Here is a 17361-nt window from a genome sequence, read left to right on the forward strand (position 1 = left end):
AAAGAGGAGCCATGTGGGTTAGAGAATAGGAAATGTCAGTTTCGGATTCAAAGACGATTATTAAAATCTAATTTTTTTTTACTTCCACAAAGGCAGCAGCTTTGGCATCTCTAAAGAAGTACGGCGTGGGGACTTGTGGACCTAGAGGATTTTATGGCACGTTTGGTACGTTTCTGTCATGTTTTTCAGACTACGGCTTTCAAGAATTATGATTCAATTTGATTTCAAAACTCCTTAGAAAAGATATCCTTAATTAGTTGTGGTGTGAAGCTGGTGAGAGCCATTTCTTATCTAACTTTCTAAAACATTTCGTGTTGGAACCATTGGTGGGAGGTGCCTTGGTCTGGGGTTGAATGTCGTTTGTGGAGAAGAGCTGTAGATACCTCAGGTGCACTGTCTGGGTAGGACGAAGCCTGAGCTGCTGTTGCGCATGCTCCAAGAGGCAGTGGCATGAGGGGACACAGTTTGTTTCTGTTGTGCATGACAGATGTAAGGGGAGGGGTCCGGGAGCGGGTGGCTCTGCTCTTCGTGGTTGTGCAAGAACCCGGATCTTCCCCGTCTTGTTGCTGCAGTGCCGAGGGCACAGTCCTTGTCTTCGTGGCTGAAGCCACATAGTGAGGATGAGGGAGCAGGAGTGCGACAGCAGTACCCTTTTAGGAGGGCAGGTGGCGGTACGCATCACTGCCCACATTCCATTGGTGAGAACACAGCCCTGGCCGTGCCTCGCTGCAAAGCGGGCTGGGAAATAGCTCTAGCTCTCACCATGTGCCCGGGGAGAAAGGCGAGAACAGATTGGGAAGCGATAGACTATGTAGCTGTTTTCTTTGTGGAAGGAAGACGAAGGATCCTTGATTTCCTTGTGTGTGAATGACCCGGGGACAGGCTAACTGCATGTTAGGATGAGGCTGTGGTTTCAAACACTACCAACTCCCTAACTCAGAGTCATCAAAGAAGATCGTGGCATTTTGTGGTTGTTTTTATTAAGTGTGTATTGTTCTTTGCTTCTGAAAATTTTGAAAATGTTGTTAAATAATTGTTCAGATGAGTATATTACTGGAAATAACATTCTGGCTTACAGAATGTCAGCGTGGGGAAAGTAGAGCCAGGGAAATCTCTTCTGCCTTCTGTCTTCATTTGCATTTTCTGGGTCTTTGTGTGTTTTTTTCACTTGCAAAGTTAAAGATGTTTTTATTTAAGGGAGGACCTTTCTTTATTCCTTAGCTAGTTTCGTGGTTAAATTATTTGTATTGGAAACAGATGACGGGAGTTAGTGTCCAAGAATCCTACAGCTGGAAAGGATCTTAAAAATCTTGTATTCTAGCATCCCAACTATTCAGAGAAGACTGGAAAGCCCAGAGAGGTTAAGTGACTTCCTCATGGTCACACAGCTCATTAATTTCAACCTTAAAACTAGAAACCAAGTATCCTGACTCCTAGTCTTAATGGCAAGATCAAAGACTTGGCCAGGGTCGGATCAGAGTCTCCCTCTTGCCTCTAGCCTAGTGCAAACATGTGTTGTTTGCTTAGTTTTTATGGGTTGGGAATTATTTCCTTGATAAGTATTAGAAAACTAGAAAAGGCATTTTTTTATGGGGTTGTTTGTTGTAATCTGATCAACAAGGCCTTCGTTCTGTGATCTGCTTGCTGAGGTAAGAAATTGCTTGCTTAAAAGCCTCTCTTCCTAGTGGATTTTATTTGCATGTGTGGCCTTGGCCTCTGCTTGGGAGTTAATCTGAGAAGACAGATAAGAGATTTATTGCTAAATCAAGTCATGAAAAAAAAAATGTTTCAAATCTTCAAGACCATTTTTCCCAGAGCTGTGGAAATATATTGTTAAAACAGTCAGTCAGCTTTCCCTTTGGATCACCTGAAGTTGTATTTGCATAATAGTGTGCTTTGTGCTTCCAAACGTGGGGTCTTGAGATGAATGATTTTTAAGTTAATTTTCTTGATTGAATAATTCAGTCCACGATATAAACTTCTAAAGGTTTGTAGAGATAGAGAGCGAAAAGTCCTCTCCCCACTGCCATTCCACTCCTCGCAAAAGACAGCTCTCAGTAGTTTCTGGTTAGTTCTTCCAGAGACTTTTTTTCAGCCTGTGCAAACCACTTGCATACATAGGTTTCCCCACCTTTTTTTTTTTTACAAAAACGATGGCATACCACACACACGTTCTGGACCCTGCTGTTGGAGTGAGTTTGTTTTAAATTTAAATTGGATCGATCTTTCAGGTGTCTGAATGGGCCACCAGAGCAGTATAATGAACACATAGCTGTGTATCAACTCCTCTGTCAACTACTTTATTGGTCACTGAGTCCTTATCCTAGCTGTAGTTGAAAGTTCAAACAGATAGTGGCATCTGGACAAAGGTTGAAGGTTAATTTGCATTGTGGTGGTTTCGTAAGAAGACACCAAACCTACAGCTTGGAGTAATGTAACATGTAACGACCTCTGATAAACTCATAGCGTTCTTTCTTAACAGTTGCCCGTGCATACTTGTCATCTTTTTTCCTTTATATATGTATTGTCCCTATTTTTCATTTTTGGTTTTCCAACAGGATATTTTCAATGTTTTTGTTTATTCTGGAGGTAATCACTTAAATTATTGTAGTTATGTTAAATTACCTTGAAATTTCAGTGTTAGATAAGATCAGAGAAGCTACTTGAGGTCAGCTAAGGCTAAATTTTAAATCTCTAAAATGCCCTCCACAATTAAATTATTCTAAATATTTAGGGTACATTTACTTTTTGCGCTGAGCAATAAAGCAGATATGAGGACTCCTTTCCTCTCATTTGAAGTTGCTTGTGTATTTGTGAGGCCAGGGTCTGTTTCCCTGGACCCCAAAAGGTTGCTTTTAATTTTTTTTTTTTCCTAGAAGTATTACATTCAGGCATCTACTTTCTTTTTTTTTTTAATTTTTTTGTGAGGAAGATCAGCCCTGAGCTATCACCCATGCCAGTCCTCCTCTTTTTTTTTTTTTTGCTGAGGAAGACCGGCCCTGAGCTAACATCTATTGCCAATGCTCCTCCTTTTTTTTTTCCCTTTTTCTCCCCAAAGCCCCAGTAGATAGTTGTATGTCATAGTTGCATATCCTTCTAGTTGCTGTATGTGGGAGATGCGGCCTCAGCATGGCCGGACAAGTGATGCGTCGGTGTGCCCCCGGGATCCGAACCCCGGGCCGCCAGTAGCAGAGCACGCGCACTTAACCTCTGAGCCACAGGGCTGGCCCCCAGGCATCTATTTTCAAAGACATAAATTCTTTCTCTTCAATCTTTTCTCAGCTTTTCAGGTAATGAATGTAAATCACTTGTTGTAAAAGTAAATATCCTTATTAAAACATTCTCTTTATTTCACAGTAACATGTAGATGATATTGGATAATTGATACAGAAAAAGAAAATTGAACAACAATTGAGTTAAAATTCATCTAGTTTCTTAGACTAAATGTTCTCCTGCCTCCTAAAGGCCTGGCAGGTAGAAGTAAACAAGTTCTTATGATATTCTTGTAAGGACTATGTGATCAGAAGTTTTTAGCCTGCTCATTTTATTGTTTTAATGTGTATTTTAGAACCAAGCAAGTGGTTTATCATGTTACGGAGCCTTCCTTTCCTCTAAGGCTAATGGGGTCCCAGTACATTTTGGTAGTTTCTTGTTGAACTTGCTGTTCATTTGTTTTGTTTTTAATACATTCAGATCTCATTTACCTGTGGTTTATCACTGGTGCCCCAGGATCTGCTTTGCATATACAATACCTGCTTGGCTCTTTGGTCTTAAACTAGATCAAAAGACAATTAATGGCAGGGTTTCATGGTGAGCGATAGTGGCATTTAATTGTTTTCTAGAGCCAATAGTAAACAATTGTTCATTTGTTTATTTTTAAAAATATTTTCTTTCTTTGTTTTAGCGCAGCCAACTGCACCATGACTGCATGTTTTAGTAGGAAGAGCATTTGGTCATAAAATTCCTGGATCTGCCATTTCTTCCTACCAGTCATGGGATTGTAGTTTTCACAGTGTAGGAGGGGAACAATCCTTCTTTGCACAGCTTAGAACATTTTGGTAAGAATCACAAAACGTTTTGAAAAACATTGAGCCCTGGATTTATGTTCTAATGAGTGTGTAAATGATATTATTTGTGCTTTTAAGAAAAATTGTACAACTCTCAAGGAGTTTAAAAAAAAACAGTGTGTAACAAAAACATGGAGGCCTTAAGAGAAAATGTAGTTGGGTGATTATTTTTAGACTGTTCTAAAGTTGACAATTTTATGGTCCTTCCTCTGGAAAACAACCAAGAAGGCTATAATATCTCTTCTTATTCTAATCAGAATAATAAGAGGAAATATTATATAAATGGGAAACTGAACAAGTGACTTTAATATGAGATAATCCTTAAATATCCAGGATTTGGATAACTTAATTAGAAGATAGTGTAACTTTTTTCCTTTTAAAAGAAAACCTTTTCTTTTATTCTACAAATATTGACTTCATTGAATAAACGCTTACACAGCCTATTGCCTTTTCCATGCCAGGCTTTGTTCTAAGCGTTAACTCGTGCGGTTCTCGTAACAATCCTTTGAGGCAGGTACAGCTGTTACCCATTTGACAGATGAGGGACCTGAGACACACAGAGCAGTTTCAGGCCTGTCCAGGGTCCACACCTGGCAATGAGGGAGCCCAGATCTGAACCCCCTGTGATGGCCGCCATGGGCAGGCCCTGTGCTGGGTGCCAGGCATCCCGTACGGGCCCTGCCTCCTGTCTCTTACATTCTGGTGAGGGAGCGGGTGGGAAAAAGGGCGGTAAGTGGCTTTCTGGCCACCTCCCTCCGTGGCCTCTTCCCTACTGTGATCATTCCTGGCAGTGAATTGGGGAATGTAGCGCTTTACTTGTACTGCATGCAAATCTCTGGTACCAACCGGTGAAACAGATCGTACGCGCAGAAGACCGACATCAGAAGTCGGGGAACATGCCCTGGCAGTTTTCCTGTTTGCTTCCTCCCCCTCCCTTGGGTTGAGAGTTTCTTCCTTGCACAGAGTAGCCATCATACATCAAGAGAACTTACGCAGCTCCCAATATGTACCTGTCACAAAACTGGCTTTGCAAGGCTGACATCAGGTAAAACTCAGTGTCTTTAGGTAGGAGGAGGAAAAGGCCAGTCTTTTTTTTTTTTTTTTTTTTGTGAGGAAGATCAGCCCTGAGCTAACATCCGTGCCAATCCTCCTCTTTTTGATGAGGAAGATGGGCCCTAAGCTAACATTTAATGCCAGTCCTCCTCTTTTTTCCTTTTTCTCTCCAAAGCCCCAGTAGATAGTTGTATGTCATAGTTGCACATCCTTCTAGTTGCTGTATGTGGGACGCCACCTCAGCATGGCCAGACAAGCAGTATGTCGGTGCGCGAAGGCCAGTCTTTTTTAAACTTTTGGGAATAGACAAGAACCAGTAAGTCATTGATTTATTGTATAGAGATTCTTCTTACCACTTTATTGCAATGACATAAAAATGGTTATGAGTATATATAATGATGAGAATACTCTGAACATACAGTTTCCATCCACTGGGTAGCTAACTCTATAAAGCCCTGAAACAAAGCCAGGATTGTCTTCCTGCCTCCTCACTAATCCATGAGAAGAGTCATTTCATAAGTCTACAGGATGATTTAAAATCCCTTTTGTAGTTAGCAAAAATAGTTTGTCTGCATCCATAGCATGGTTTTTCTTTTTGAAGTGGAGCTGTTGAATGAAAGCAATTCACTGCGGCTTGTGTTGTTCATCTGCTAGCTAAATTGTGAAGTTTTGGGGTAGATAGTCCCAATTTAGAGGCAGCATTGTAATTTGAAGCAGGCCTCCTATGGGGGCCCTGCTCTCATGTCTAATCAGAAGAGAGAGGCGGCGAGGTGGTGGGTCCTGCCTGAAGGGAGGGTGCTCAGAGAGCACTAACGCAGAAGAAAAGGAAGGTGCATCCGTGCTCAGCGGCGTGGTGGGTGGCTGGTTCTCTTGTGCTCTGCTGCTTCCCTCGTTCTTGTCAAATTTCGCCTGGAACCTTTCACTGGCAGCATCTCTCATAGAAGGGCGGGCAGTCAGGTGCAGGATTCTCAGACTTCGTGGTGTTGATGTCTCATATCTGATGCTTGAAGAACTAGGGGCCCCTTTGGTACCTTTTTGATGAAATGGGATACATTCTTCTTAACTTTGTTATTGTAAAATCCCACGTTTATTTAACGTTGGTATATTGAAAGTATCAGTTCTATAAGATGACTGTAACCCATTGGTAATGGAAATCAAATGGTAATTCATGTGTTTTTAGCATAATAGATAATGTTGGTACACATTTTAACTTATAAGGAAGCATGCTTAGTTTTTTATCATTACTTGATTGCAATGAGATAAATAGTTGATTTTCACAATTCTGTAGCATCCTTTAGGAAGTCTGTAAATAAAATGGGCTTCACTTTATTTTCTGGACATTGCTGCTGAATTTTCAAATTCCTCACTATATCTCTCTTGCCATCAAATTGGGGTTGAATTTAGACCATCTGTATCCTCTACTCTCTCACTCAGTGGCTGGTTCCCACTCCAGCCTTTGGTTCACAAGCGAGTGTTCTCTGTCTTCAGTCAGAAACCACTGTGGGTGTGTTGTAGTTCTGAGTGTGGAAGGGACCCCAGTGCTTCAGACCAGTAGGTTAGAGGCTCAGTGTAACCTTGTACCCACTCTCCGGGCTTTGAGCTCTCTGATGACAGCTGCCAGATGCCTCTTTCGTCTATGTCACTTTGTCAAGTGGCAGAAACCCTATATTTCTCCCTGATCCAGAGCTTATCAGAGTATCTGTCTTTATGTGATATTCACTAAATATTTGATTAATAAATGAATTAACTGAGAAGAGAGTTTTGGACCCCCCTCATCTAACTACCTTTGTGTGTGTGTATGTGAGGAAGACTGGCTCTGAGCTAACATCCATTGCCAGTCCTCCTCTTTTAGCTGAGGAAGATTAGCCCTGAGCTAACATCTGTGCCCATCATCCTCCATTTTGTATGTGGGATGCCTCCACAGCATGACCTCATGAGCAGTGTGCAGGTCTGCGCCTGAGATCCTAACCTGCGAACTCCGGGCCACCGAAGCAGAGTGAGCAAACGCAACCACTACGCCACCAGGCCAGCCCCCTAACTTTTTTAAAAAATATAATCCTTTGTGAAGTTGAAACTTTTATAATTCTTAATTTTGCCTTTTACAATGGTCCTTCCTTATCTGCAGGGGATGTGTTCCAAGACCCCCCGTGGATGCCTGGAACTGCCGTTAGTACCGAACCCTGAATATACTATGTCTTTTCCTGTACATATATACCTTTGATAAAGTTTAATTTATAAATTAGGCACAGTAAGAGAGTAATGACAATAACTAATAATAAAATAGAACAATTATAACAATATACTGTGATAAAGTTACCACAGATCTTAGCAACCTCAGCATCTGATTTTTTTTCTTTCCTTATTAAGTCCAGAACTTTCACGTTTTCACTTAAAGGAAGCACTTTACGGCTTCTCTTTGGCATAGCCGAGGTGCCAGCATCACTCCTCTTGTGCTTTGGGACCATTATTAAGTAAAATAAGGGCTACTTGAACACGAGCACTGCACTACCTCACAGTCGATCTGGTAACTGAGACGGCTACTGAGTGACTAATGAGTGGATGGTGTCTACGGCGTGGATCCGCTGGACAAAGGTGTGATTCCCATCCCCAGCAGGATGGAGCTAGACAGTGCCAGATTTCATCACGCTACTCAGAACAGTGCACAATTTAAAACTTATGAATTGTTTATTTCTGGAATTTCTTACTTAATATTTTTGGACTGAGGTTGACCGCAGGTAACTGAAACCTCAGAAAGCAAAACTGCAGATAAGGGGAGACTGCTGTACTAGTAAAAAGCATCACAATAAGATTGGCTTGCCTCTCATGAATGGGTTTACAGATTTTAGATATTTTATTCACATGTACTAAAAAGTTGTTTTTGTGTTTCCTGTAGCTGAACTGGCCTTACTCACTTGTCTCTTCCTGGAAGGTGGTGGAAACCGTACCCTTGACAATTAACTGTGTCTCTCTGCTTAGAGTGGAAGTACATAGTCTACTCAGAGTTGAGCTCTGTACCTAGCTGGGTTAAGTTGTCTCTTGTGTGTCTCAGTCCTTCAGGTCTTGCCCTCTCCCCCTTCTCACTAAGAAGGCTTCTGTGGGTGAGGCAGCATCCATGTCCTTCTGGAGTGGGGAGGTGCAGGGCCGTGCCTTCTCCCTGGTCTCTGCAGTGAGGTACCAGTGCTGGTGCTGCCTAGATGGAAGGCTGAGCTGAGGGGTGGCGTAGTTCACCAGTTTCCTGGAGTGATGCCCTCACCCACTATAGTTATCAAAACAGCATGGTACTGGTATGAAAACAGACGCACAGATCAGTGGAACAGAATGGAAAGCCCAGGAATAAAACGATACATCTGTGGACAGCTAATCTTTGACAAAGGAGCTAAGAACATACAGTGGAGAAAGGAAAGTCTCTTCAATAAATGGTGCTGGGAAAACTGGACAGCCACATGTAAAAGAATGAAAGTACACCATTATCTTACACCATACACAAAAATTAACTCAAAATGGATTAAAGACTTGAAGGTAAGACCTGAAACCATAAAACTCCTAGAAAAAAATATAGACAGTACACTCTTTGACATCGGTCTTAGCATCTTTTTGAATACCATGTCTACTCAGGCATGGGAAACAAAAGAAAAAATAAAGAAATGGGACTACATCAGACTAAAGAGCTTCTGCAAAGCTAAGGAAACCAAGAACAAAACAAAAAGACAACCCACCAACTGGGAGAAAATATTTGCAAATCATATATCTGACAAGGAGTTAATGTCCAAAATATATAAAGAACTCATACAACTCAACAAGAAAAAAACGAAAAACTCAGTCAAAAAATGGGCAAAGGATATGAACAGACATTTTTCCAAAGAAGATGTACAGACGGCCAACAGGCACATGAAAAGACGTTTAACATCACTAATCATTAGGGAAATGCAAATCAAAACTATGATGAGATATCACCTTACACCTGTTAGAATGGATATAATTACCAAGACAAAGAATAACAAATGTTGGAGAGGATGTGGAAAAAGGGAACCCTCATACACTGCTGGTGGGAATGCAAACTGGTGCAGCCACTATGGAAAACAGTATGGAGATTTCTCAAAAAATTAAAAATAGAAATTCCACATGATCCAGCTATCCTGCTATTGGGTATTTCTCCAAAGAACTCGAAATAAGCAATTCAGAGAGGCTTATGCACCCCTATGTTCATTGCAGCATTATTCATGATAGCCAAGACATGGAATCAACCCAAGTGCCCATTAACTGATGAATGCATAAGGAAGATGTTGTGTGTGTGTGTATACCCCCCCCACACACACACACAGTGGAATACCACTCAGCCGTAAAAAAAGACAAAATCATCCCATTTGCAACAACATGGATGGACCTTGAGGATATTATGTTAAGCGAAATAAGCCAGACAGAGAAAGACAAACACTGCGTGATTTCACTCATATGTGAAAGAAAAACAAACACATGGATAAAGAGAACAGATTAGTGGTTACCAGAGGGGAAAGGGGTAGAGGTGGGGCAGAAGGGGTAAAGGGGCACATGTACGGTGACAGATAAAAATTGGATTTTAGTGGTGAGCACGATGCAGTCTATACAGAAACTGATATAATGTACACCTGAGATTACACAATGTTATAAACCGTTATGACCTCAATAAAATAAAAATTAAAGAAAAATAAAATAAAAAGAAATTCAGGCAGAAACCCAGTCCTGCAGAGTGACGGCAGGTTCCACAACTAAGTGCTAACACAGACTGTTGGCGGAGTGACCCCCACCATTCAAAGTCTCACTGTCTTGATGCGGAGGATGTGGGGTTCTCTTTAAGTGAACTACTTTTCTTTTTTCTTTCTTTTCCTTTTAAAAGCTGGTTGATAGTTGTCGTAGTGCCTAGTTTGGTACAGTCTGCTAAAATACAAAAAGTCGTTAATAAAACAAATGTCCTACATTGGGAAACAAATTCCCTACATTGGGAAAGCCTCAGTGTTGTGGGCTAAGGGAAGTTAGAGCAGGTAAAGTCACTGGGCCTGGAATTCTTGTGGTGGAGTGATAGGAAAGCAAAACCCAGAGCGGGAGCTGCCACAGGAGCACGTTTTGTGGACAGATGAGGAGCTCGTTCAGGTCACAGCTTAGAGAAGTAGTTTTGGCTCGGAAGTATCTTAATAGCTCTTACATAATTATAACTTAAAAATAATTTCATTTTGGCCATAAGGTAAAAGTATTAGTAACTAAACTGCTTACATTATTTTCTTTATTCTTTAGTTGAAGAAAAGGAATTATAAGACAGTTTAACCATTTAACTTTTTATTGTTGAAATAGATGTGCACTTGGATTTGGAGGACCGCCTGGCAAAATTTATGAAGACAGAAGAAGCCATCATCTACTCGTATGGATTTGCCACCATAGCCAGCGCTATTCCTGCTTACTCTAAGAGAGGGGACATTGTGTTTGTGTAAGTAGCCTTTACCTACGTTTCGAATCAAAATTCCTTTGGAAATGATGTTGACCTTCCTAGGAAATTCCTTTGTTAGAGGTTATCTGCCTGAAATAATACTGAGCTTTTGTTTTTAAAGAAATATATAGTCACCCCAGCAAGTAATTCTACAGTTTGTGAGACCTTCATGACAAGGATGTGTAAGTGTCGCTACTTCGTTACCTGCCATTATGATTTTATTTATCAATGTCAAGAAGGCCAGGTTTACCCAGGATGAGGCCACTTTCCTTCCTAAGCAGCTCTGTCACAGTGTGGTGTCCTTGTAAGTCTGTGGTCACAACCCACGTGGTCACTCACACCATGTGGCAGTCACTCCACTTCTCATTATCCCCACCCCAAACTCCTGGTCTCTGCTGATCTTGCTTCATGGCTTATTAAGAACATGGAAGCTGTGAGTTGGGGACTTCCTTAACTTTCCATGAGCAAATCTGCACACTTGCGTGCGAATGCACTGCATGTGTGGATTGCCCTTTACCGTGGAGAGGAAGAATGGAGAGGAGTGGAGTGAGGGCTGGCGTAGCCCAGGCAGCTGGTTACACCGTCAGAAACACCCACCTCTAGCCCAAGCCTCTGTCATCTTTTGAGTGGACTATTAAGTGACTCTTTTAATTTTAGGGCTCAAATTTACTTTTGTTTCCTCTTTTTATTTTTCTAACCCTATAGCCAGAATAATCCTTTTAAAAACTGCAAACCTGATTGTGTCACACTCCCTTTAAGAGCTTCCATTGTTCCTAAAATAAAGATGCAAGTCCTTATTACAACCTTGTGCATTCTAGACTACCTTTTCAGACTCGCTTTCTACCATTTTTCCTCAGGTGATGGTGCTGTAGCCTCACCAGCCTTATATGCTAGTTTCCTTTCACCTCAGGGCCTTTGCACATGCTAGTCCCTATGCACATGCCCTGTGTTCCTTGTCTCGTCTACTTAATTCCTGCTCATCCAGCTCACCCTGCACATATACCACCTCAGCAGAAAAGCCTTCCCAAACCTCTCAGACCAGGTCAAGACCCCTGCTGCACATGGAGAAAATATTATAGCTAGAGGAGTTTGATATCCTTGTGAATCCATGAACATGTGGGCACTCACACTGCTTGTCAAAGTCCCTCTGCTTCTTAGGCCTGCCTTATGAGTGTGCATGCACACACATGCACGCGCACACCCTCTGCTCTCTGCTCATTTTACCTCAGACTCACTCCACTCTTCTTTTATAGCACTTTCAACAGTTTATGCTAGTCCGTTGCTAGGATGACATTTGCCATTTAGTAGTGCTCAATAAATACCAGTTCAGTAAATGGATGAATGAAGGCTGGAGCTCAAAAGAGGAGTCCAAGTGACTGGGCTTCAGAACTCGGGTTACCTTGGCCCCTGCACCGCCCTGCTGCTGCTCAGTCGCTGTTGGGACTCCCGTTGTGCAGCAAGCTCACGCACGTGCTGCAGCTCTGGCTCTCCTGGGGGCTTTTCAGGACACGTGGCCCAATTCCCCTCGTAGCCCAGCAACAACCTGGGAGCATTCTAGCGCATCGCCTGAGCCTCAGTAGTGTTGTTGCCTGATGTGACCATGAAAATGAACGTTTTTATTCACTTTTTGTACATAGGTAAAAATCAAATACAGTCATCCGCTGTATAATGTCATTTTGGTCAGTGGTGGACCACATACATAACGGTGGTTCCATGAGATTAGTACCATACAGCCTAAGTGTGTAGTAGGCTGTATGATCTAGGTTTGTGTAAGTGCACTCTGTGATGTTCACACAGCAACGAAATCAGCTAACTACGCATTTCTCAGAACATATCCCCATCGTTTAAGTGACACATAACTGTAATAAGAAAGACCCATCACAAACCTGAGAGCTGCTGGTTTAGAGTTTCTAGGTTTTCGGTAAAAGCATAGTTACAGACAACTACAGTGTCATCCGGTATCACTTTATACCAGGACCCCACTATAAATTCCTTCTTGAGTTTTAAGTCCAGAAAAAGTTTACAATTACAGTTAAACTTGTATACTTCCTTTGTCAGATAATAAATACTACGTTGTCCTTTTGGTTTTAACTGCTAGGAAGCCTGGGTTAAATTCCCTTTCAATTGTCATACCCAGTGTCTTAGAACTTCAGTTTCTGGTGAGTCATTAGACAACTTAATTATTCTCTTATGCATCGTTTTAAATATTCTGCCTGAAATTTATTTGAAAGTAGGAACACTAGAGGTAAAAAGGGTGTTTAGTAAATTTTTTTATAAATTGTTTTTGATAAATTTATTAGACATGGACATGTCCGATACTTCATTTCTTCCTTTTGGTAAGTAGTGATAGTGCTTTGCCAGTAGTAGGTCTCAGCACAATGGTTGTTCGTGTACCTAAGTCTGTCCTGGTCACTCTACTGAGTCTATGTTCATATTACTCCATGTACATTTTTTTAATGGAATGTTTTATAATGAGATAATTGTAGATTCACATACACTTGTAAGAAATAGTTCTGTGTGCCTATTACCCAGTCTCCCCCAATGATCCCCTCTTGCAAAACAATAATAGTTTTACAGCTGGGATATTGACATTGATAAAGTCAAGATACAGAATATTTCCATCACCACAAGGATCACTCATGTTGCCACACCCATGTCTCTCCCGTCCCACCCACTCCTTAACCCCTGGCAATCACTAATCTGTTCTCCATTTGTATAATTTTGTCATTTGAAGATTGTTATACAAATGCAGTCTTAACAGTAGTAACATCTTGGGCTTGCCTTTTTTCGTTCAGCATCAGTTTTCTGGAGATTCATTTAAGTTGTGTGGGTCGAGTTTGTTCGTTTTGATTGCTGAGTCGTAGTCCAAGGTATGGATGCACCATAGTTTGTTGAACCATTCACCTCTTAAGGACACCTGAGTTGTTTCCAGTTTGAGGCTATTACAAATAAAGCTGCTGTAAACGTTCATTTATAGGTGTTTCTGTGAACGTAAGTTTTTATTTCTCTGGGGTGTATGTCAGGAAGTACAGTTGCTGGGTTATATGGTATTGCATGTTTAGCTTTTTAAGAAATTGCCAAATTTTTTTCCAGAGTGGCTGCATCATTTTACATTCCCATTGACAGTGTATAAGTGATCTAGTTTCTCCACATCCTCAGGAGCGTTTAGTGTTGTCACTGTGTTTTTATTTTGGCATTGTGATAGGTGTATAGAGAGACCTCATTGTGGTTTTAATTTACGTTCCCTGATGGCTAGTGATGTTTACTTTTTTTGCACTTTGTCTAGTCTTGGCATCAGGATAATACTTCATAAAATCAATTGGACAGTGTCCCTCCTCTTCTATTTTCTGGAGAAATTGTATAAAATTATTGTTAATTCCTTAAATATTTCATAGAATGCTCCACTAAAACCAACTGGGCCTGGAGATTTATTTTTTGGAAGTATTTTAATTATGAATTCAATTTTGTTAGTAATTATAAGCCTATTCAAATTGTCTGTGTCATACTGGGTGAGTTGAGGAATTGGTTCATTTTGGACCATTTTCAAGGAGTTGTTCCATTTCTTCTAAGTTGTCAAATATCTGCAGAGCCTACAGTGATATCCCTTGTTTCATTCCTGACTGGTAATTTGTATCTGCTCTCTTTTTTGTCAGTCTTGCTAAAGGTTTGTCAGTTTTACTGATCTTCAGAGAATCAGCTCTTTGTTTCATTAATTTTTCTCCATTGTATTTTTGTTTTCAGTTCTGTTGATTTCTGGTATTATTTCCTACCTTCTGCTCATTTTTGCCTTATTTTGCTCTCTTTTTTCCAGATTCTGAGGTGAGAACTTCAATTACTGATTTGAGACTTTTCCTCTTCTCTAATGCAATTAATGCTGTGAATTTCCCCTCTCAGCAAATTTTGTGTCCCTCAAATTTTAATGTGTTTATTTTCATTTTTATTTAGTTCATTGTGTTTTATTTCCCTTTAGACTTTCTCTTTGATCCATGGGTTATTTAGAAATGTGTTATTTAGTTTCCAAGTGTTTAGAGATTTTAAATTTGTTGCAGTTTGGTTTATGGCTCCCGATGTGGTCTCTCTTGGAATATGTTGCGTGCTCACTTAAAAAAGATTATTCTGCTGTTGTTTGGTGGAGCTTTCTATAAATGGCAATTAAATCTTGTTGGTTATGGTGTTGTTGAGTTCTTCTATAATGTCCTTGCTGATTTTCTGTCTAGTAGTTCTATTGATTGTTATAGTTGTGATTTGTCTATTTCTTCTTTCACTTTTATCAGTTTTTGCTTCTCATCTTTTGCAGCTCTGTTGTTTGGTGTATGTTTTGGATAAGTTTTCTTGGTTAATTGACCCTTGTTATCATTATGTAATGTGCTTCTCTCTCTCTGGTAATTTTCTTTGTTCCAAAGTCTACTTTATCAGATACTAACATAGGCATTTCTGCTTTCCCTTGATGAATGTTTGCATGGTATATTTATTGTATATAATATATATATATATATACACTCACTACCTATATTATTGTATATAACCTCTATATACCCTCCTACCTATATCATTACATTTGAAGTAAGTTTCTTATAGGCAGCATATGGTTGGGTCATGTTTAATCCACTCTGCCAATCTCTGTCTTTAAATTGTGTATTTTGGCCATTTACATCTAATGTAATTATTGATGATGTGTGAGGACTTAAATCTGCCATTTTATTTTTTGTTTCTTATTTGCTCTCTCTGTTCTTTGTTTTTCTGTTTTCTTTTTCCTGCCTTTCTGGGGATTAATTGAACATTTTTGTTTATCCATTCCATTTTTATTTATCCGTAGTGTTTCTCTTTGTATAGATTTATTTTAGTCATTGCTCTTATATATACATAAATTTCACATTCTACTGGTGTCATCCTTTTACCAGTTCAAGTATAGAAACCTTTACCTTCCTTTACATCCCTTTACTCTCCTTGTTTATCACTGTTTTAAGTATTTCCTCTATATACATTGAGAACCACATCAGACAGTGTTGTAATTTTTACTTTAACCATCCAAAATAACTTAGAAAACTCAAGAGGGAAAGAAGAGCCTAGTGCGTTTGTCCGTATTTTTTACTTACTGTGTTCTTTCTTACTTCCTGATAATCTAAGATTCTTTCTTTTATTTTTTCTATGTAAAGAACTTCTCTTAACCATTCCTTTAGGAGAGGCCTGCAGGGGATGGATTCTCTTAGTTTTCCTTCAAGTGAGAATGTGTTGATTTCCCCTCCACTCCTAAGGGATATTTTTGTTAGTTATAGGATTCTTGGTTTACAGTTCTTTTCTTTCAGCATTTGAAATATATTATGACACTTTTTTCTGGTCTCCATGGTTTCTGAGGAGAAATCTCTTGTCACTCAAATTGTTTTTCTTTTACATAAGATGTCCTTTTTCTTGGGCTGCTTTCAAGATTTTTTCTGTCTCGTTAGTTTTCAGAAGTTTGACTATAATTATAATTGTCTCTGCATTTATTTGTTTGGGTTTACATGTTTGAATTTTGCTCGGCTTCTTTAATGTATAGGTTTAAGCCTCTTGCCGAATTGGAGACTTTTTCAGCCATTATTTCTTTGAGTACCTTTTTAACTCCACCCTCTTTATCTTCTCTGGAACCCTCCTGACATGAATGTTGCATCTTTTATTGTATCCCACAGGTCCCTGAGGCTCTGTTTTTTTCTTTCTAGTCTATTTTCCCTCTAGTTTACATTGACTAATTTCTGTTGTTGTATCTTTCAGTTCTCTGATTCTTTTCCTCTGTCTCCTCCATTCTGCTGCTGAGCCCAACCACTAAGCTTCTTCTTTTGGTTATTTTGTTTTTCAATTCTAATAGCTCTATAGGAGTCTTCTTTGTATCTTCTGTTTCTTTGCTGAGGCTTTTTGTTTTTTCATTTGTTTTCAGCGTGGGCGTAGTTGCTCATTGAAACATTTTTATTGTGACTGCTCTAAAATCATTATCAGATAATCCTGACATCTCTGTCATCTCAATATTGGCATTTGTTGATTTTTTTCTTTCATTCTGTTGATATCTTCTGGTTCTTTGTATTGTCATAGTGATATCACTGGCAAGTGATATTTGATTGAAACCTTGACATTTTCATATTACGCTGTTATAGTTTATGCTTTATTTAAACCTTCTGTTTTAATTGGCTTTCTCTGACACTCTTCCAGCAGGGGCAGGAGGGCACTGTTGCCTGTTACTGTATGAGTCCAGGGTCCTCACTTGGCCTCCATTGACACTGAGGTGGAGGTGTTTTCATTCTGTCAGGTGTTGATGAGAGTCCTCTCCCCTGAGCCTTCTCTGACACAGCCTAAGCTGAGAGAGAGAGGGTGCTTCTCACTGCAGTGCAGGTAGAAGTTGGGGCTCTCCACATGGTCTTCACTGACGCCACAGTGGGGGCCACTTGTTGCTGTTCGGCAGGGATAAAAGTCCCAGCTCCGTTCTCTGACACCACCCTGAGGGATAGTGGGTTACCTTATGATAGCCTCGCAAGGGTCAGTCTAGGTGCCCGTCAGGAGAGGTGTGGAGAGGGTGGCCCGGGTTTTTCTGTGGTTTGGCTGCAACAGAGTCATTACTGTTTGCTGCGCTCCCCCTTCCTGTCCCGTTTCCTGCTAGCGCTTTTGTGTCTGTTCCAGTTGGCTTTTCCAGGTGGCCAGCTTCATCAACTCCAAGTTGGGAAAATCTGGAGAACTCATTTTATGTCATTTCTCAGGGCCCTACCCAGTCTGCCTTTTCTCTCCACCTTTCAGAGTCTTTTTAAGTTTGTTTTATAT

The 17361-nt window shown here is 40.3% G+C and overlaps 1 protein-coding gene across 1 annotated transcript in view; it reads left to right on the forward strand.

Moving 5' to 3' along the window:
• The window catches only part of SPTLC1 (serine palmitoyltransferase long chain base subunit 1), a 64282-nt gene that overhangs the window by 20400 nt on the left and 26521 nt on the right, over positions 1 to 17361 (forward strand). The window contains exons 5-6 of the mRNA XM_004428321.3: positions 93 to 165; positions 10446 to 10578. Of these exons, the coding sequence (XP_004428378.1) occupies positions 93 to 165; positions 10446 to 10578 (206 nt within the window). The remainder of the gene's footprint in view (positions 1 to 92; positions 166 to 10445; positions 10579 to 17361) is intronic.

Source organism: Ceratotherium simum, chromosome 20 (genome assembly GCF_057802395.1).
Source record: "Ceratotherium simum simum isolate JZ-2026a chromosome 20, ASM5780239v1, whole genome shotgun sequence".
NCBI classification, from domain to species: Eukaryota; Metazoa; Chordata; class Mammalia; order Perissodactyla; family Rhinocerotidae; genus Ceratotherium; species Ceratotherium simum.